This window comes from Pteropus medius, unplaced genomic scaffold, assembly GCF_902729225.1.
Source record: "Pteropus medius unplaced genomic scaffold, Ma_sr-lr_union100, whole genome shotgun sequence".
In the NCBI taxonomy this organism is placed as follows: Eukaryota; Metazoa; Chordata; class Mammalia; order Chiroptera; family Pteropodidae; genus Pteropus; species Pteropus medius.
This window is the reverse complement of record NW_024349519.1, coordinates 14,549,286-14,572,591: the sequence shown is the minus strand read 5'-3', so window position 1 is coordinate 14,572,591 and position 23,306 is coordinate 14,549,286. Positions and strand designations below refer to the sequence as shown.

Sequence of the window (23,306 nt, the reverse complement as noted above, 5' to 3'; positions counted from 1 at the left end):
CAAACTCAAACCTATCTTGAGTACAGTGCTATAAAATCACTTCAACTTTGGAACGAATGATTTTATAAAATTAGTTCCACCTTGCAAATGATTCTTGTTTCTAACCTCACCATTCGATGTGGCTCTGTTCAGCTGAGAAGTGTTTACGTAAGCACTTTCAAATTTGAATGTGCAGATAAATCATCTTGTTAAGATGTAGACTGATTCAATAGGTCTGAGGAGGGGCCCGAGGTTCTATATTTCTAGCAAGTGCCTAGGAGCTACTGATGCTGCTAATTTGGTAATGCGGCTTTGAGTAGAAAGATTTTAGATGACCTCTAAACACATCCAGCAATTGCTATTTTAAATTTTAAAAGACATCTCTCCCTCCCAAAATCAATTAATTAAATTAAATCCAGTCAACAAGAAGCTAGGATAATTTTCAGTATTAAATGGTTATGTCTCTTTGGGTCAAGAGGGAGCTCTTGCAAGTTGGGACCTCAAGATAAAGCTGGCAGACAGAAACAGTGCCAAGCAAGGCTCCATCCTGTGGAGGAAGTAGAGATCACCATGTCCAAGGGGTTATGGCAAACTCAGGTCTAATCAAGCCCATTTTCAATAATGAAGAATTACAGTCTGTTGATAGGATCCAGCAATAACCATAATTGAACAAGAGGCAGAGATTAGTTCCAAAGGTTTCAATCTAGATTGAAACAGGACCCATCTATGTTTAGGTAGCAAGAGACCAAGTCCAGGTTTAAGAAAGTTTCTAGGCCCCCATCAAATGTGCTGAGGCTGTGGGCAGGGTGACTCTTAGAGAGAAGAGCTATAGGAGGCAGAAATCCAGTAAATCAGGATGGATGGACATGCCAGTTGAGGGTTAGGGAGACGGCTCAGTGGGATCCAGCAGCTCAAACAACAGACACCAGATGCTGGGATTAGAGCGACAAAGCTAATTTCATGCCCCTGAACTTCAGCCGTTAATGCATTATCAGAGCTATTTCCAATTAACTCATGAATTGGATGAGATGAGTCTGAAGATGAGAAGTGTTCAATATCTGGAGTTAAGTGGTGCTTTGAAAAAGGATGGTGCGGGGCTGCCAAATATTGTGTACCTACTAGATGCTAGGCACTATGCTGGATGCTTAATACATATTTCTTACATATGATTAAAGAATTTCGCTCTGGAAAGATAGGAGAATGAGTAAAAAGTAATCCTTTAAAGAGTTATTAGTTTAGTGGGAGAGTCAACCATTGACAAATACAAGTTCTTATAGTCACCTAGGTAAAAGGGGAAGTGTAAAAGCAGAACTGTCTGTGGCCTTCATACACTTGACTGAATACTCGCCATTCAAATCAGTGATTAGCAAGAAAAATAACTGTCGAATAGTATCAGGAGGAGGATTATTGCCATTAAAGAAAATACATTAAACTGGGGGGAAAATCTCTTACAGGAAATGCAAACATTAACCTTGTGATTATGGCAAAAGCAAGCTCAAGATAAAGACTGTTACTTCTCACCTCATAGGAAATATGAAGTCACTTTCTCCTTCTGCGAGAACAACCAGACTGAAGAGTAGCTATTTTGGATCATCTCTGCCCCCATCACTTAAACTCATTTGGCTTCTTACTGCCTTTTAAATTGAATTGTCAAACTCACTGGAGAAGCAGACCAGTTTATTCTCTTTATTCAGGAGTTTAAAAAATATGTCTTTCAATATATGGGGAAGATAGGTAAATAAAAATTCAAATAATTACAAAGATGATCCTAAATCGAGTGTGATAGTAAGAGCATCAGTAAGAATGGAGTTGAATCTGGTCATCACGATGTGTGAAGTCAGCAGGGTCCAGATGACTCTTGTAATGGTTATTGTAGCCCTACATTTAGTAAATCTATGAAACTGATTTTTGTCATCAGGATGGCTGCTTACCCGACAAAATAAACCCATCCCTCAATTAAACAAAAAGAGAATTCTTTCCACCTACTTGTGGCCGTGTTATCTCTGCAGGGTATACATTCAGGTCAGAAACACTAAGCTAACAGTATTTTATGATGCATTCAGTGATCCAACACTCGGAAATATTTTTCTCACTGATGCCTGAAATTTCAGTAGTGAAGGCTGCCTTCATTTAGTTGATTGAGTTGTGCAACCTTGCCAGTCCCGGAATTCTTGTTTTCTCTTAAGTACTGTGTTTGCATTAGAGCAAACTATTGCTGGTACCTTATGTGATTAACAATTTTTTGAATGCTAGGCATGCCTCAAATTAAATACTTGAGTCAAAAGGCAACAATATAGCATATGATTTTCTTCCTTAGAAGAGAAAAACATGAGTCTTAAGACTGTTGTTTGTCGTATTAGGGTTCTATAGAAAAACAGAACCTATATATGGAGAACTCATGTATAATATATAATATTATGTTATATATTTTATGTATATATAAGATGAAGACCTTATACATTACTATTATGTGACAGAGACATTTGGAGAGAATGGCCATAAGGTTTAATATAATACTTAATGATATTATTAATTTTAATAATATATAATCTATTACATTAAAATAATAAAATAATGTGTGAGATTTATATGTGTATGTATATGGAAAGAGAAAAAAGGGAGAGATTTTAAGAAATTGGTTTATGGGATTGTAGGGGTTGGCAAATCCATAATTAGTAATGCAGGCTGACAGGTGGGAAATTCAGTTAAGAGTTGATGTTTCAGTCTTGAGTACGAAATCTGCACCACAGACCAGATGGCTGGTGACTCAGGCAGGGTTTCTGTGTTGCAGTCTTAAAAATGAATTCTTTCTTATTTGGGAAGACTGTTTGCTCTTAAGGTGCTTAACTTATTGGATGAAGTCCATCCACACTATGGAAGGTAATCTCTACTCAAATTCTACCAATTTAAATGCTGATCTCATCTAAAAAATACCTTCTACACAGCAACATCTAGGCTAGTGTTTGGCCGAATGACTGGGCACCATAGCCCAGTCAAGTTGACACATAACATTAACCTTCACAGTTGTATTCATGTGGAACATGGAACTTAACTCGTATTTCTAAAAATGGGAAACATCTAATTACTTCTCAATAATTTTATCAATCATTGCTTAATCTAGCCCTGGCTTTTATTTCTGGGCTTTAGTAGATCACACATTTCCAACTCGCCTTAAGCAGTTTGAGGTAGATTCTGCCACTTGTGCCATGGGAACATTTGTGCTATGGATCTAGGAACTTTCACCACCGCCACCAGGCATAGAGGGAGGGGCTGATCACTACGACATTTTAGTGAAGTATCTATTTGCCCCTCTCTGTCTTTGGGTTCATTCATTTATTTTTAATAAAATTCCATCTGCTTTCACTTTATGCATGAACTGTTATAAATTCTTTACAATATTAACTCATTAATCCTTGTCACCAGTGAGGTTGGTACTATTATGAATTTTTTCTCCAGTGTAAGTACTGGGGTAAGATCACAGTTGGTGGTTCTTAACTGTTCTCTCAATGATTAGACAACCTGCATGTTAAGGTTTTGTTACATCTGGCCATGGCTTGAAAGAATCCAGAGAGTAAAGGCTGAACCATCTCTGCTTATCGTTATCATGCATATCGATGAGAAATGTTTACTAGATTATTGTAGCTATCTTCAAAACAAATGCTGTTTAATCATCTCTTTTGCATTTGGGATACAATCAGCCTGAATTCTGCAACTCCAAAATTTTTCATAGGTTAATCTCACAGATTTTTCAAAAATCCTATTGACTTAGTGATGGAGACCTTTGGAGAGAGTGACCATGGGTGTCAATCAACACTGCCCCAGTTGCATACAGATATCAGCTCAATGACTGTTCCTACATACACATTAAGAAGAGTTTACTTCTTGACTGTGGGTTTTTTGGTTATAGGAATATGATCCTGCAAGTCGTCACGATTATAAAGTCAGGCTACAATAGACCATTTCATCTAAAGATAAGTTATCCTGGGTGTTAAGCAACTATGATATGTCATGTATGTGGAATCAATTCTCGATTATAAAAATATGCTTAAAATCAAATTGATTCAGTTTAGCAGACAAATAATTTTAAAGGTTGAAAATCCCCTCTTCAAGTCCCTGCTCCTTTTTTCTGCTTCTATTAGTGAATCGATGTAGAAGAGACACTTTCTACCCTAAAGAAGATTGCTGTCCCATCTGATAAAACATGTAAGGTCCAGTGAATGCATGTCATCACCCTCAGCAATGACAAGTCTATCTTTGTCACTCTTGTGGGATTTGAGCATTGACACTATAAGAGAACTTGACTAATTACCTTTACCTGGACCTCCCACATTCTACACACAACTTCTTGATAAAGATCTTGATAAAGGCCAATATTTTCGCAGTTTGACAAGGTCTGGAGAAGAAGGTCACTAAGCACTTTGCCACTTTTACATTCAGTTTACAAAAACCTCGGGTTGTCGCAATTATCATTGGGACAAATCATAAGAAAATGAATATTATATGTGACCTTCAGATATACTGCATTTGGCTTTATTCTAAACTATATGCTTGTGAGTGCAATTTATACAAGGCCTGGTGTGATTAAAAGGACATATCATTAGTGTTCTCTAGATTTAGATCAAATGCCTTTCACTTTTGTCTTTTATTCTAAAGCTGGTTAGGCACATATGAGTGTGTTGTTCTATCAGTAAAATAGCTTAATTATCACAGGGAATGAGAAGAAGTAATCTATTCCTTTATTCTGCACAAAAATTCCAAAGACAAAGCTAAATTTTACTAAAGACAGATTCATACCTAGGAGAAAGGATGATCTCAAATGCCCATGGTATTTCTTATCCAAAAGTCTGAAGATAAGAGGTACATTTAGACTCTGCCCAATTGTATGGTTTCAGGTGTTTCTGATGTGCTCAATTCTTTTCACTCTCTCAATATTATTTTGGTTTAAAAATATCACACTACCTTTATAGCCCATGACCAAAAACCTTGGAACAGCACTAAAACAATAAGCATTATTATTTCATGCATCCGCCAATGCCAATATCAAGGGACTACACAAACAGGATTCCTTTGTTTTATTGATGACAAAACAGTGCATAATTAAAGATTTGATGAGAAACCTGCAAACAATAAAGAATGTGTCTATTGCCAGCAATTTACAATTATTCTAGATCCTTTAGACATTACAGAGTTCTTTCACACCAGATGGTTTGTATTTAACAAAGCCATTTTATAATGCTTAATTGTGCTTCTACAAAACCTTCGAAGAATGAGGTAGTTTCCTTTACCCACGATTTTTTCCACATTTCCATCATCATAATTTTAGTGAGCCTAGATCCTTTTAACATAACCTTTAAACAATATTTCATGAAAGCCAAGCCTTATTTACAAAATGTTTATTTCCTTCTACTTGATTTTTCTTAAAAACAATTTCAAGAATCACAACCCAACTAGAGAAATTTGAGACGAGCAATGGCCGTGGTTTTTTTCATTACATTCAGATTTAGATGCAAGAATATATTCTAAAAATTTCATAGTTAAGCTGATATTCTTCTCTATCTATAAACTCTGATTTAAAAACTACTTCCTCAAACTACTTATTTTCTCTCAGCCACCCTATGAAGTAAGCACTAATTCTTCAGGATAGTGGGTTAGGCTCCATTTTAGCTAGTTGGGTGCATTGCAGGATTATTCATTTTCATAAATTAACAGTGAAACAATTAATAGATGCAGAGTAGTTAGCTTATTTTTAAAACAATTCAAAATCTACTTACAGCCATACTCTTGAGAGCATTACTGCACTCTTCAAAAACTTATCAATAAAGTAGAAATTGAGGCAGATATCTGAATTCCTTTCTTAACTCTGAGAACGACTTTAATGACTACATGAAACTAGCTTGATGAAACTGCATGTTATTGCACATTTTAAAAACTAAATAATATTCAACTAATTCCAGTTCTCTTAACCTACACCAAGGAAAGGGGATAGTGGTAATACTATTCTTAAAGTGGAAAAAAACCCCTCACAGTCACAATCTACTCCTTGTCACTTATTCTTTTATACAGCCTCAAGAAGCTTCACAAATCTTAGAATAAAATGATTAAAGAAATGACACAAGAGATCTTATAGATGGTGCAATTATAAAATGAAATGTTATTCAAATAGGTAGCAACCTAAAATGGTTTCCACATAACGCAACTCTCAAATTATTGCCTTATCATCATGGCCTAATTTTAATATCTCATGAACTGGCCACTTTATTTGGTCACTTCCTAATTGACACTATTTGTATTTGTGTCTAAAACTGAAAATCACTATGGCTGGCAGAATAAGAATAAAAGCTCCTAATTCTAACATCTCATGAACTGGCTGGCCACTTTATTTGGTCACTTCCTAATTGACACTATTTGTATTTGTGTTTAAAACTGAAAATCCCTATGGCTGGCAGAATAATAAAAGCTCCTTTGGACAACACAGAGTCAAGCCTGATTTTTCCCCCTCTCTATTCCCTTTTTTCTCTACCTCCAGTTGTCCTTCCTATGACATCTTCTCTAAATAAATTTTTTTTCCATATTTCAATAATTAGATAATGACATGCCTAGTAATAATGGATATGCAGATAAGTCTGCCAATGAAACTACATTTTAATTCTTTACCATAGCACAACTTACAGTCAATTCTTACCATCGCAAGTAGAGTCTATAAGTTGAACATTATGCAACTCAAGTTTTAAGTCCCACTAACTGGATCTACTATGGTGTGAAAAATACACTTTCAGACAGAATAAGATTACTTAAAACTTCAATACTTGTACCCAGCAGATTTTAGAGACCACTTCATTTTCTAAGGCTAAATTGTATGCCTTTGTCATTCATTAAAACAAATATGTTTACATATATCTGATCCCAAGGAATTATTTACCCACAAGCATTATGTCTTGTTGATGTTTCATTACCAGCCTCACCCCAAAATATCTGACAAGTCTTTTATTATGGTATGTATGCTGAAGATGAAAAATAAATCATTTTCTTCTACCTTTGTATTTTTAAAAGGGCTTTAAAGCGATAATAAAAATGAATCTCTTTGTGATAGTTTAAATGGCCTTTCTTTTAAAACTTCGAACTTCAAATAATCATTATATTAAAGTTAGTCTCTCATCTGCTATTTTCTGAGTAGCTGGATCCATCATTTTCGAGCTGATGCCCTAAATAGTTTGATTTATAATAGACATTTTCCAAAAAACTCATTCTGGGAACATTTTATTTCAGTATTATCTAATTAAGATCAACAAAGATGCTGTCATTTGAGGTGTTCTTTTGTTAGATGGACCATGACAACTCAAAATTGCTCCAAAAGAATGCAGTGAACAAATGCACTAGAGGTGGGCAGTGAGTAGTAAACCAAAGGAGGCCATTTATAACACACAGCAATGGCTAAATAACCCCTGAAAACTAACTATACTAAGTAGTTTTGACTGGAGAAAAAGAACAAATACCCTTTAAAAATGAGATGAAAATATTCATTGTGATTTCCTGATAAGAGCTATCCTCTGGCCTGCCTTCGTCTCATTACTTAACTGCATTAAATATTGCTTTTACACCTAAAAATTTGTTCAAGTACAGTCTAAACAACATGAAGATACTATACATAAACTATTTTTTAAAACTAACTTCTTAATCCCTATTGCAAGATATTTTAGATGCACACTTGTGGGTACTCAATATATTAACGCTTATCAAATTAACTGATCAAGTTAACTATAACTATTATCACCATGATCGTTGTCAATTAATAGGTAATGATTATTGAAAAGCTAGTACCCTACACCTCCTTTTCAGGGGAGATATCTGGAAAAGAAGTGGCTGGACAAATTCTACTTGTAGCAAAACAAAGTGACAGGTATTACAAAGTGTCCACTAAAATTACTTGACAGCATAACTATTTGTAATAGGATTTTGCAAATTCACATTAAAGAATCCACATTACAAGAAAGAATTCTTTGATCACGTTTAGAATCAAGACATGAAATAAGGGATCCTTACAATGTTTCTCTAACCCGGAAGCCCTTTACTTTAATGCATCCAATGAATATTTACTGTTCTCATATTTTAAATATCATTTATTGAAAATGAACAAATGCTATCATTTTCTGCTTAAAACACATTTTTCTCAATCATAAGAGTAAATTGAACATATAATTTTAAAAACTTTTTAAGGAAAAAGAACACAGTGATTGAGCACTGAGTGGGAATAGAGAAAATAAGTAAGCTTATTTGGCAGCTGATTTCACAGTACAAACCCCCTCAAGCAGAGTTCAAACTACAACTTCAATAAAGAGCTCCTACAATCCTTTTTACTAAGATATACTCATTAATTGTCTGCAAGTACCCAAAAGTGGTCTCATTTGAGGAAAGCAAGATCATTTGTTCAGGTACAATTCTATCAAGTAACAAAACTGGTATGGTGAAGAATTTTAACCCAGAGTATATACTGTAGGCTTCTCACATCTTCAGACATGCTGACACTTCATGTCAAAAAATTGTCATTACACCGCACTTTCTTGCCGCTGCCTCTGATCTTTTTTTTTTATTATTGTTATTATTCTTAGAGAAATCTTTTGAAAAAAAAAATAGAGGGTGCTTACCAAGTAGGAAAAACAAGTGCTAACAAAGTTTCTCAGTCATTTCTTTCCATTTCACTTTCCCTTTGTAGTTTTGAAAGCAAAAGTTAAAACAGGTATTATTCATTCCTTCCTGCCAGCTGCATAGTACTAGACAGCATGTACACATCCCTGAGGTTGACTCTTCCTTTGGTGTATCATGAGTTGAATCCTTAATAAGTCATGGTAACAGAAAATTTCTAATAGCAAATATCTTTAGGAAATGCTCATGTTTTGTCTATACTTAATTTTAAAATCTTGGTTTCTATTGATGTGTTTTGGTAAAAGCTGACAAACTTGGTCTGAAATGAAAGAACTAAAAACTGAGGAAGAAAAAAAATGCAAAATAAGTTAATCATTATCATTTTAAGTGCCACCAGTTCTGTTTATATTCATGCACATGTGAATTGCTGAATCTCATTTGATCAACCCAATTAAACATTAAATAATTGCAGCCAATTATGCAAATATCAGCAACAATATTAATTTGTTGATCTTTTTGAGCAGATTAGCCTCACATGCTTCTAATGCTAGACTATCTTATGCCTTAAATGATCAATTAGTGTTACGATAACTAAGTCTTGAAGAATGGATAATTATCTAGTTATAATGTGCCACTCTTGCTGTATTAATCTACTGCAATTAAACAGTGCACAAGGAAAAAAGATGTACAGATGTTTCTTTTAAATCTATTTAACGAGTTAGTGTTAAGGTCAATTTCCTGTCTTATTACTTAAACGAGAATGGCAGATTACATTCTCTGTCTTAGGTTGTTTTTTTTTTTTAATGTATATCCTTAATCTTCACTAAGTCTGGTAGGAAGGGCTTAAAATGCTCTTAAGGTTTGATAAAAGAAATCATACAGACATAATGTCAAAACATTGTTCTCTAACTTTTGTATGTAATGGACATGTCTTACCATAATAAATTTAGCAATGCAAAGTATAAAATGCATTTATGGCAAACAAATGACTCCTATTTCTCATAGGAATGTAAGTCTCATTCATGTGCTGCTTAATAGGTTAAAATCACCTGGAAGTTTTTTTCTAGAATACTATATTAAAAGCAAGGTCACAGGATTTAGCCAAAGCAAATGCATACCCTTAAAATACTACTTGGTGAAGGAGTGTAGAGGACAGGTAAAGCACCTGAGGTCTGAAAAGAACAGACTCTCCCAAGACTTCAGATCAACAATTAAAAGCCCCCTAAAAGATACTTCTACCATTCCTTTTCATCTTATACTTCCCTAATTTTCATTTTTACCATTCCTATCTAAAAAGACCCTATGGCCAAAAGTGTTGAAAAAGAATCAAAGCCCCATTTGCTATGTGCTGCTAAATGCCTTAAGGCAATTTTTCCAATGCATCAAATTTTTAGAATATTTTTTTCCTTGCTTTAAAAAGAGAATGAAATATGATCACCAAGATGAAAGTTATTAGTACAGAAGGAAACCAAAATATAACATCTGAGGGTTGACCTTCCAAGGGTAAATGTTTTCTATCAAAATTTTGACTTTCTCTTAGATAAATCAGGATACAATTTTAACTCAGAGCTCCTAAATGAGGAAAATACCATCTAAAATTTCTCCCCCTGTACCCTAACCTTGTGCTCATCCAAACCCCATTCAGGAGAAAAGAGCACCTATAAAACCAAGAGTATAAAAACCACAGTATACCTCTCTGCTTTCTACTAAAAAACTAAATATAATGATTTATTTTGTATTTAACAGTTAACATATAACATTTGTCATTTTCATTTGGATGGTATATCACTTCTTTCTAGAGGTATAACTTCAGTTCCAAGACAGTCTTTACATATGAAATAATTCCTCCAAGAAACTATGCCTCTGAGTATCTCTAATGTCTTAGTAGACCATGGAAAATAAAGACAATATGAGGTAAACATACATAATGTCAGAATCAATTGCAAATTCTAATAAAGAGGTTTCATAATACAGAAACAAAGAAGGTTCACTTCTATAGAAGGTAAATATTCATTTATTCACTATCTACTGAGTATCTATTATGTGCCAGGCATTGGGAATGCAAAGATCTCTAAGGCACAAGACTCTCAGTGTTTAGTGGAGCCTAACAAGCAGCCAATCACATATAATGTGGAAAGGGCAATGCTGGAAATGTGCATGGATCTTACTGATGCACAAGGAGATCTTAGAACTGATTGTGACATCAAGAAGGGAGAGATTTACCTTAAGAGGGACTTAAGGGACCTGCAAAGAAATGTGACATGAGGAAATTCAGTTTTTCAAAGTCCTGATTTAAAAAAACCTTCTGAGGATGAAAATGTGTCACAAGAAATGTTACCTATGAATTTTACTCAGATCAGCTTTTAAACACACACACTCATTTGGTTGAGGAGAATATAACCTACGATAAAGAATAAACAAACATTTCTGTATCTGAGTGTAGTACTAGAAGAGGCACTAATATTACTGAGGAAAATTCTATGCTATATGGCTTACATTATTATCTTTCTAAGGGAAGATAGGCTTCGACTACCACATTTACAAAACACCATTTGATGATTGCAATTTATTTTCTCTGGCACGAGGAAACAATCACCCTGGTAACGTTGATAATACAAACTACATTATGCACAGCTAAAAACAGGTAGACAAAGAATCTATCATAATTCAAATGTAACAGTCTATCCCAATAGCACACAGATAGTATCCTGTATTTTCCATTCAAGATATGATGATTGTCCAATCACTCTCTTCTCTTCCATACTACAAAAAGAACAAGAACATGTTTCAGTATAAAAGCTAACAGTGCTGTAGATTATAAACTTAATAATAAAAACGATGTTATACAAAAGATTCGTTTCTGTTTTGAATATTAAAAGCATGTTCACATTAAAAATAAGATTAGAGAGAAAAACCAAATACCCAGAATGAATCACAAATTTTATAATTATTGAACTCAAATTTATAGTTAATGTAGGTCCCATATATATTTAAGTAAATGCTTTTCATCACTATTCTGTATTTAGTTTCTGGTCTCCAAATAATAGAACTTGAGTTTAACTATTGTCATCTTTATTCTAAGTGATGCTTAAAGTGTATTCCTCAGACCAGCGGCATCAGCAAGATGCTGGCAAGATGTTAGAAATGCAATTTCTCAAGCTTTACCTCGAATTTCCTAAATCAGAAACTCTGCAGATGAGTCTCAGCAATCTGTGCTTCAGCAACCATGTCAGGTGATTCTGACAGGAGCCAGTTTGAGAATCACTGCTCTAAAATCTTCCCTCTTGAGAGAATTTTATGTTTATGGACAAAAATATTGAATTGACAAGCCTGGTGGATCTTAATGGTGACTTTGTTTTCTAAATGAAAGTTGTTTGTGTTAGGTTAGCATCCCAAATTTCCTTATTCCTTCAAAAATGATGGAATTGCATCATAATCACAATTAGATTTGCATCAGCAGATAAGTTGCTGTAGCAAACCTAAATTTGAATACTTAAAACTAAATTAAATAAAACAAAGATATTCCAGATGTCAGAAACAGAAAGCCAGTTCTACATTCATTCATTCATTCACTCATTCATTCATTCACTCATTCAGCAAATATCTGTGTTTAAATGAGCTTTAGTCCTTTGAGCAAGTACTGCATGCCAGCACCACTATGCCAAGAGCTTTACACACGTACTGCCTCATTTATCTTCACAATAACTCTGGACAACAGGTGCCATTATCAATCCCACTTTATGGATGAGGAAACTGACGTCTTAGGGAGATTAAATAACTTGCTTAAGGTTGTAGTTAGTAAAGGGTAGAGGCCAGACTCTAGCCAAGAACTCTCACACCAAATTCCATGCTCTGGACCACCGTCTAGACTCTGCTCCACATGTTCAGTCATATGTAGAGGTGAACTTGGAGCAGACCTTCCCTACCCAGAGGAGCATGCCATTAAGTCTGCCACTATGCATTTGCCTAAACCAGAGGGTGTCCCCTTTTCCCATGAACTGGCTCTTTAGTCTTAATATAACTTCTGTTGAAATTAATACAAAACATCTGAATTTCTGAATTGTTAAGAACCTTAATGATCATTTAAAATGATCCTTATATTGTGATGAACCAAATAAGTGGGGCTCTGGGTTATACTTCTTTACTTCAGAACAATTCCGCTGTTATTGGTTTTGTCTATTGGGATTCCAGGAAAAATTTCTTTTGGAGAAAGTTTTGCTGCTGAAAAATCAAGTGTGAAGAGCAATGAACTTTTAAGCTGAGCTTCTTAATTTACATGTAGGGACGCTAAGGCTCTAGGACACCCATAATCACAAGCCCAGCTCTCTTGCCTCTGTTTGACGCCATTTCTCCTAAGTCACATTGTCCACATGCTGTGTTCTTCTTAAAGAGCTTTAAAGACCTCAGTGAGCAGACTCTAGAAAACTAGTGAAAATAACCAGGAGCCACAAATGAGTCTACCTACAACCTTCTGGTTTACATGAAGAGGAGAATGAAGGAAGCCCCATGACTGTAAGTGACCTGCTTAATCCACATCAGAAAGAGTCACCTAAAGAGTGTGGCCTCCCACTATCGACTCTGTTGATTCATGATGAATGCTGGATAAAACATTCCCAAAGTCTATCTGATTTATATACGGTGTCAACATGACTTAAGGTAAGAGCAAAATATGTGTTCTATTTCTCTTATTTGTATTTCCATTAACACATTAGACATTTTTGCCATTAATAATACTTGAATGTCAGCATATTGACATTTTAGCAGCTCTACAAAATTGTGATTCATGACCACTATAATTTCATACCGAATCTCATTGGTTAAAATAAATTTGCATTCAATTAGTTGTTTTAGTTTTATACACAGTAAAAAATCAATTTTGGTTAAAATGACAGTCATAGGCCATATTACTTTGCAAACCTGCATAATATGTAATATGTTTCACTCCTCTCATCCTGAAATTTACACTTTTATGTAAAATCATAGCATTCTGAGATGTATCCGAGAGATATGATAATACAAGTAATCCATATATCTAGACCTGGGCCATTAGCAATCAAACTTTTCATTTGGATGATAAATCTTTCAATTTCATTTTTCAAGGCAAAATAATTCAAAGTGGAAATGACAGGTTTTAGGAGAGATAGAAATTATATTCTTTCCTCAAGAGCAGGTGTCCAGAGAAGGAGGGAAAAGAGAACATATGTCTGCATGGGCTGTTCATTATACCATTGTCGGTCATTACAAAACCACAGCAGCAGACCCACACCTTCAACACTGGCAGGCCTGCTATAAGTCACACTTACTTGATTTTGTTCATTGGAATCAAAGATGGGGTTAAAGCAACATGGCAAATCTCACTGAGCCTGTGAGATGGTACTTTGAACCTATGTGGAAAACTGTAATGTGCAGAATTTTCATTTTTTCACAAATTCCAGTTAGAACACTAAACCAAAACATGATTAATGATTAAGTTCATTATTTCACATTCAACGTACATATGGCAAACATTTTTTCATAATCCTCGCTAAAATGTCTTTTACATTCAACAGAAAATTCTTAGCAACATAAAAGGACAATCTATGTGTCATGTACTTACTTTCTATAATGCCAATAAAAATATATTAAGTGCTGCCCACCAGGTAATAATTTTTCATTCTTATTCTAAATCCTATTCAATGGCCATGCAAAGCTCTGCAAAATCCCGTAACATGTGGAGAAGTGTGTCTTAGGGAACAAAGAGAGGCTGGAAAGTTGGTGGAGGGACTGAGTCATCAAGGCAATCTGCAAATGTTCACTTAGAATGCACACAAAGAGAAAGACAGTTCAAGACGTCAGCACGGGAAAGGGTGGGGCTCTAACATCTTAAGTAACTACTGCTCCTATCCCATTCAGGCTTTCCTTTTCCTAAACTATTAAGATGTCTACCTCTCGGTCTTTGCAATCACTACTCCCCACCTCCTGAAACTTCAATGGTAACACTGCTAGTTACTCAAACGTGCTACCCTGATATTTAAGACCCGGGTTCCAGCTTTTGGCTAATCCCGACAGCAGTCTTAACGTGTATGTCACTTTGAAAAGTTCTGAATCAGGTTCTCTGAACATTTAAAAAAATAATAATATGACATTATTCAAGACCTTCCTCACATTTCTTCTCAGAATATATTTACATACAAGAGCAACACATTTTTGCTCTTTAGTATGTACTTGGTGCATCACTCACCCATTCATTCTTTTATTCATTCATTTATTCAGAAAATATTACCGAATATGTACTATAGCCAAGACCTTGCACAGAATATTAGTGTTGCAAAAAAAAAAAAAAACTTTAAAAAAACCACATTAAAAAAAACCATAGAATAAAGACAGGTGTGTGACTAGAACATGATTTAAAGGCCATATGAGATAATCCCAGGCAATAGAGAAGCTGGAAAAAGAAGTAGCATTTAAGCGGCTGAATGTGTATTTGTATTGGGTTTGCAAAGGAATGTTGCTCAAGAGAGATTTAAAAGGTTCCTAAAGGACATACGTGTTGAAGGACAACCAATACCTTATTAAATGGACAAACTGTAGAAGGAAAAAAGCAGCAGAGAGCAGGACATAGTGAAGAACAGAGACCCCAAATGGCAGGAGCAAAGGTCAATATGATGTAACTGGAATGGCAAAGAGTAATGGGAGAGAAAAGAAAGATAGGCAACATGGAAAATGATTTCAAGCTTTAGTTTGGTTAAGTATGAACACAGAACACAGAAATGTTTTTCTTTGTTGCTTAAAGAGAAAAAGGAAGGGGCAAAACAGAAACTGTTATTTGAAATGTTCCCCTCCTAAGAGGTTTTTCGAGGGCAATCTGAGACCCAGGGAACTATACGAGTAATTATCCAAATAGGAGGCATACTTAACCTCAGAGATTCTTACTCATGTACAGAAGTACACAGGTTAAATCAAAGTCCAAACTGTGGTTAAAAAGGAATTTCCCCCCGAGGTCAATACTGGCAAGAGTCGTAAGGGTTTTTTGATTGTTGTTGCTCCCCCTCTTCTTCATTTTACTCGAGCACTTTGTAGGAAATATCCGTATTTCCATCTAATGTCAAAGAGACCAAATGTGAACCGTGATGCAATTCTATGCTTTTTCCTCAATAATTGCTTAAATTATTTTTCTTGGAAAGAAACAGATAACCTAGTAGCTTGGCTGACAGCATCAATTTGCCATCTTGTAAGAGAATAATTCTGAAACTTTGGGTTCCATGCCCACAAGCATAAAATCATTGAAGAGGAAAGATGTGGTCTCAGATTCTGCACGAACAGTCCTTTGTTACCTAATGATTTGGAGCAGAGTTGGTGCTTCTGGTTTGTGGCTGAATTCACAATCATTGTATTATCTCATGTTCTGTAACTCTCTCTTGGTTTCTTTGTTCAGTATGGAACTCTGAACATATCATTAATTTTTAGTGTTATGTACATTATGCATTATATTTTACTACCCAAAGTAAAAAGATAAATTATTAACTTCTCCCTAGCCACAGGCACTAGGTTATATAGAGAACATATACAGGTAAGAAAATGTTTCTTCTCATTCTCTATTCTCTCTATGTATATTTATTTTGTTTTATTTTTTAAACTTTTTACATGATCTCACATTTAAATTGCATATTTATTTTGTCCTTCTATATCGGTGTGATTTGACTGCTCTAATTTTTTGTCTCTTTTTAAACTACTTTATCACCAGCATCTGGAACAGCCTCTGGCACACTGTGCCCAATACATAATTTTGTTGAATGAATAAATAAAAAACATTCAATTTTGTCACCTACATTCTTGGCTTCCATCATCATACTTTTAAAAATGTTCTTTCTGATGACTTTTGTGATGGCTTCTCATGTGCCCCCAAATTACATCTTTGGGCTTCTCTTTCACTCAAACTTTAGGGTTCTGATGCATTATTTTGTCATCATCTCGATGGTGATAATGTGCCTTTCTGCTTTTGCCTTCCTTAGCCAAAGCTTCATGGTTATGTTTGTTGAACACATCTACTTAGATCTTTCTTTCGATTCAAATTTAATAGAATTTGATTTTCCCTTCAGCCCAGTTGACTACTTTTCCTTTTCTTTTAATCCTTTACAACCAAATCAAATCAGTTCAAAAATTTTTTTATTTCATATAATCTCCAAGAAGTAACCCTGAGATCTCATTTTGTATATTAACTGCTGTAGAATAAAACATTCTCTTCTATATAATGTGTTCCAGAAAATTTTCCAAATGGTATTCCTTTCTTACCACTGTAACCACACTTCCTCCTCTCTTAAAAATCTCTCGACTTCTGTTTTGGATAAAGCCTTTTATAATCTAGCCAATTATTTATTTTCGTTCTATTTATGTTTTTTATTTGAGCAACAACACTAATAACTTATTATTTCCATCAGATTTACTCAGATAACTCTAAAAAAGATATAAATACCTGAAAGATCCATGCAGAAAGTTTTATTATATTTTTTCGAATTACTTCTAATTGTTTCTATTTACAAAAGTAGAAAACAACTCTGAATAGAGTCTATGTCTTCAATATTAATTTAGGAATACTGAATAAAGGAATATTCTATATTCCTTCATCTAACAGAAAAATTCCTATAGAGAACATTTGTTGAAGAGTGGAAGATAGCTCATTGATTCAAAAAACCAATTATTCTTTCCTTTTATTAATATTTTTAGTTTTGCATAAAAATTGTTAAATATTCGAAAATACCATTTTAACACTATCCAAGGACCTCAGTTCTCTGTACAGACCTGCTGCTTTCCCAATCAACTTTAAATCTTCTCTTAGTTTTAAGACCCAGCACCATCTGATGTCACCCAAACTATCAAACTTTATTTTGTGTTTCAATATAAATCACAGTTCCTCTTAGGTATTTTCACTGACTGGCAATGACGGGCTCAAAGAAATACTCCAAAAACTTTTTGAAGTGCTTACAAATTATAGAACAGTCTCTTGTTGACCCAGGATTGCTTGGTATTTGATATGCCTGCCTAGAAAGATGCTTAACTGCCTTGTGAGACATTACTGTAGATTGTTGGTCCAAAAAAAAAAAAAAAAGTCAAAGTTAGTGGATAAAACAATAGGTAGGCACACCTTTTGACTCAACAATTACACTCTATGGCCATGCCACCCTGAACATGCCCGATCTCATCTGATCTCAGAAGCTAAGCAGGGTCAGGCCCGGTTAGTGGGAGATCACCTGGGAAGACCAGGTGCTGTAAACATTAAAAAAAAAAAAGAATTACAATCTCAGGAATTTATCCTAAGGAAATCATCAGGGATGCACTGTTTATAATAATAAAAGAATTGCTAACGACAATGTTCAATAATAAGATTTCTTTAAAAATTATGGTACACTAATATAATAAAATTCAATTAAACTTTATACATGGAATTAAAATTATTTATTGATATAAAAAAGCAAATAATTTACTAAGTGAAAAAAGCAGGTAACAAATTAATACAATCCTATTGTGTTAGAAAATACATTTATCTAAAAATATATAAATGCTTACAAAATATTAAAAGTTGAGACATTGAAAATTAACAGTGGTTATATCTCTTGGTGTTGAAATCACAGGTAATATTAGTTTTCTTCTGTGCTTTCTTCTACTTTCAAGTTTTTTCTTTTATAAAAGTATGTTCTATTTTTTAATGAGATTTTTAAATATTATCAAAATTTACACAGTTTTTAAATGTTAAGTAATTTGGAGTCCCTGACAATATTTTTTCTTTTCTTCTTCTTTTTTTTTTTTAACATGTATCTTCTCCCTCGTTTCTGCTTTACTTACACCCACACATAGTATCAGGAACATGTTCCTTAAATTTAATTTGTTGACCCCAAATGCAGTATTTACTCTCTTCTCTCTATTGAAATATGATTTGGTTTTAAGTGCTGATTGAAATAAGATGACATTTTAACAGAAAGAAGCCCTTACCTGAATATTAGTCAATTTGTCCAAGATCCGGCTTGCAAGCTTAGGCCCATTCTCCATAGTTGGAATGTGTATAGTCTATGAAAGCGAGCCAGACACAATATAATTTGAGGACCTAGTTCATGTATACAGTGGCAAGTAAGACACTCAGCAATTCCACTGAAATAAGGAACGCACTATGATAACCTGATTAAATATGTTAGTTTCTTATGCCAAAGCCTCTTTTCTATTCCAAATTTGAATAAAAACTAACTAGCCAATGATAAGTTGTTCACAGCCTATCAATTGATTTTAGGGCACAACTGGTTTATATGCCATTCTTCAGGATGATTTGAGGAACCAATGAAAAGCTAGGGATCTCTAAAATAGTAGCTAAACCTAAAAGAATACTACCTCTTCCAGCATTCCTAGAATCTACCAGGATGAATGATTGGCTTCCGCATTTAACCCTCTCAGCAGAAAATAAGAACTCAAAAATATTTTGCCACAAATTAAAGCAAGTCATTTCAGGGACATAAATTAAAACAAGTCTATGTCTTTACAAAAGGGGCTTCTTGACCTATGTCTGTTCCAAGCTAAAGCTCCAAGGGCCACAACTTCCACAATGTTGGATAGCATGGTTAAGTTCAGAGCTGAGAGAAATTTCATGACCGTAATTTATATTTCAGTCATAACCATTTATGCCTTGCTGGCTTGCAGGCCTTTAATAGTTTTATTGTAGTAGACAGTCCATGTTCTTATCTTTCTTATTATGCCCTTTAGGATAATAGGATAATTAGATGTACCTTTGGCTCTGAATGCCCTCTAAAAAGGGCCATTAAAAATGTGTTAAACTTTATAAACTTATTATTTCTAGAGGTAAAATAAAAATTGAACTTAAAAATATCTGACCTAATGACAACCTTAGTTCATTAAAAAGTGGACTGATAATACATTACCTAGATACTACCATAATAAAATATGAAACAGTAGCTTTATAATCAGCACAAGTACTGAATAATAATAGAATAATTATTCTATCTTGAAATAGTCTGTAGATGGAAATATGTCAGGAGCTATTCTCTAAAAGCAAGATCAAAAATCTCAAGCAATGAAGCAGCCATCATTATAAGCAGAAAAAAAAAAAAAATGACCCAACCAGCTGAGGAAAAATAATTATAATGTTGAATATTAAAACAATAGAATTTTTATTTAATATGAGTAATTTAAGCTAATTCACATTTTAAAAATAACACCCACATGACTTTAAATTATAAAGTTAGCTGGTGATGTTAATCACAAATATTGTAGCTTTGTTATAAAGTGGAAAGAAAAACAAACCTGACCAAAAAATGGAAGTACAGTACATATAAAATCAGGCTAGTTTACTGGGAGTAGTAAATTTCTTTCAATTAAATGTTGAAATTCCTTCTGGACATTTTAGTAAATGTACCAAGTTTGCCAGATTAAAAAAAAAATTGAAAAGTGGTCTTGATGATGATGATGATGATGATGATGATGATAAATGTAGCAGTTGATCATTCAAATGAATTTCCCATTGCTATTTAGCATTCCTACTCCAATATTTTGGAAATACTTATGGAAACCAGAAATTGAGAGCTAACTACCTATAGAACCTTCCTTAGTGAGCTAGTAGAAAGAAATGATGGATGTCTATTGACACATTTTCAATTCCTAAATCGACAAAAGGCAGATATGATACTTGTCCAAAGACAGAACTGACCTCCCATGATGTTGGAGCTTACACAAAATCACTGGAAAATGAGAGTAAATAATTTATTAACACAGGGTCATCAGGACAAACTGCCCCATGCTTAGAAATGACAAGCAATGAAGAAACACTGTCTTACCTCACTTTTGTACAGTATATCAGAAACTGGGCAAACGATACAGGCTGTGCCAGAGCCGAACATCTCTCTCACTCGATTCTGCTCCAGGGCTGTTATCAAGTCAACCATGGTGAGATATCTCTCCGACACCTTAAATTCACCCTGTTTGGAACATAAAAAATAAAAAGTATATATTTTCAAGGAAAAGGCATGCAAAAAATTCCTGCAGTACTTATCTTTCTACTTTACATTCTGATCAAACTTAGATAATGGCAATCATCCTTAGAGGGAAAGCTGGAAAGAGCAACACCATCTTATTGGTAAACACACTGAGGTGCTAAGCAACATACTCCGAGGTCACAGCCTCTCTAAAAGAGATGATTGGAAAATAAAATATAAGATTATCACTAATGTGCGGTATATTTTAATAAATGCCTGTTTCTTTCTTTTTTTTTTTTGTCATGGCTAACGTCTAACAAATCGATGCACCCGAGTGTTATTTAACGTGTGCTCTACGCTGACAGTGTCTTAAACCCTATTTATCATAAAAGAGAATATATTATTATACTAATAATTATAGTTCCCATTTATTGAGCATCCATTGCATGCCAAGTTCTCCCATTTTTAAGGTGGATATTATCATCCCCATTTTACAAATGAGGAAATTAAGGGTCAAGGAAAAGTCACATAGCTAGTAAATGGCAGAAACTGGATTTGAACTCAGGTCTGATGTGACTTGCTCCAACTTTGGTTCTCTTTCCATTGTGTCTTATGGAGTAAAAACATAGATCGAGTTTAAATATCTGAAATATTTCATTAATTTAAAACATGACAAGTATATTTGGACTTTATTTGAGAAATTGCATTGTATATATTTTTTCTTCCTAAATTCACTGATCCAGTTGACTTTACAGCAATAATCCTCTTCTTTCCCCTTAGTATCATATTAGATTGAGTTTCATCATAGGATTATCGGTATAACCTCATCAATTTCTGCTGAACTACTGGAACATTTTATTTGCTCAAGGACAAGAAATGAAAAAAAAAAATCTAATGCTTTTAAGTTATCTGTTAAAACCATCTGTTTAATACTCATTCCTTAATCTGTTTAATTCTCATTCTTTTATGTTAGTGGTTAAAACTCAAAGTTTGTCAACAGGCTATTTAAATTAAGAGACAACAAAAGAATGAATAGATTTTTTAAATGAGAGAGTATTTTTTAAAACCTACAAATTCACAATAGATAAAAATGGAAATCACAGCCCTTGGCAAGATTCAAAACATTAGAAGAAGAATGCATCATGCTGTAAGTATATTTAGAAGGGTAGGAAAATATGCCTGCCTGCAATAGAAATATGGCTTTTTGCAAGTTTCAATTTATCTCAGCCCGCAATTGCAATTATGTTGCTCAAAGGTAAATAAATAAATTCCAGAAAATCAGCCAAGTTAACTGAAAACAAGCTGAGCTCTGTGTTCTGGAAAAGAAAAAAAAAAATCTTGTAAATAAACAGAATTGTTTTTCCTCTGTTCACCCTTACTTATCTTTGGACAATTTCCCCTGTCTGGCAAGTAATGGTAACCCCCCACATGCCTCTTGGCATTTATGTCTCACTGTTTTAAAATAGCTTTTAAAATAAATTACAGCTAAGGAGTCAAGAAAAAACTTCCTCCATAATAACCTATTTTTCATGCTAGCAAATCATTAGTGTGGGAAAGCATTTCCACTTGCAACTTGTCATCAAACCTTCTGTACTTGGTTGAATTTTTTCTTTAATAAAACAAAAATTACTGAGCTTTGAAAATATATCTTTCCAACTACAAACATATTTAGGACAGGGCAAGCTGTTTGAAATTATACCAACAGTTTGTAAATGTCATGCCCAATGTGCCAGCCAGCATGTGGCAGTTGGGTCTTGTCTACTTGAAGGTTTTGTAGAATTATTTATAGCACATTTCCTCTATTTCCAAAGTCTTTTCCAGAGAAACTGTGCTGGTATTCTCTCCTAGATAATGTGTGTGTTTTTAAACATTTGTCCCATTAGTACTATTGGACCACAGAATGCTCAAAGCCTTTTCATGTCCCTTGGACATCATTTTAACACATGGGTCACAAGTTCCATCCAAGAACTTTTGCCAGATAACCAACTCATTCAATATTTATCTTGAGCATGTTATGTCATTTCCAATATCAAATAGTTTAACATGCTTTCCTGTGTCACATGAATCAGAAAGTCTACTGAAAACAATTTTACATTTGCTCGAGCATTTTGATTTTAAAATAACCATGTATGTGAATTTGGGAGAATAGGGGGCAAGAAGAGGGGAAGAAGGCAGCCAAACTAATAATGTTATGTCAGTAATTATGTCATTTAAGTTCTTTAATTTCTGTAACAAGGATGATTCCAGTGGAATAAATAGAGAAGGGGAAGAGCTACGAATCATTGCCATTTGGAAACAATACACTTAGACTTGAAAAGTTAAGAACTGGCTAAACAGAAGCACACAAAATATAGACCAGGGGAGTTGGTAAGAGGCACTTGATACAGAGCTCGAGAGTAGTACTAGAAAACTTCTTCACCAGGACAACTTGACAAACTGGTTTCTCTCTGCCCTCCCTACAAACAATACTTATTTGACAGTCTTGCCAAGATAGTCCTTCTAGAAGACTTCTTTACACTCAAGTTAAGATTAAAGAATAGATGACATTGGTTGGAACTACAGGATATGATTTCAACACTAAGCTGGGCTTATTTTGATTACTTTTTGTCTCATGCTTATAAATGTCATTCATGTCAAAGGCACTCACCCACTTGCGTGCCAGGTCCAGAATGCTCTGCCTTGTCACTCCTGGAAGAATGATGCCATCTAGCGGAGGAGTTGCCAGTTCTTCTTCTG

The 23,306-nt window shown here is 34.4% G+C and overlaps 1 protein-coding gene across 2 annotated transcripts in view; it reads right to left on the bottom strand.

The window, feature by feature from the left end:
* Positions 1 to 9,397: 9,397 nt before the first annotated feature.
* BCAT1 (branched chain amino acid transaminase 1) overlaps positions 9,398 to 23,306 on the bottom strand; it is a 74,962-nt gene continuing 61,053 nt past the window's right edge. For both annotated transcript variants that reach the window (XM_039882486.1, XM_039882485.1), the window contains exons 8-11: positions 23,218 to 23,303; positions 20,433 to 20,573; positions 18,586 to 18,660; positions 9,398 to 11,382 (exon numbers count right to left, since the gene is read on the bottom strand). In XM_039882486.1, the coding sequence (XP_039738420.1) occupies positions 11,341 to 11,382; positions 18,586 to 18,660; positions 20,433 to 20,573; positions 23,218 to 23,303 (344 nt within the window). In that variant the 3' untranslated portion in view covers positions 9,398 to 11,340. The remainder of the gene's footprint in view (positions 11,383 to 18,585; positions 18,661 to 20,432; positions 20,574 to 23,217; positions 23,304 to 23,306) is intronic.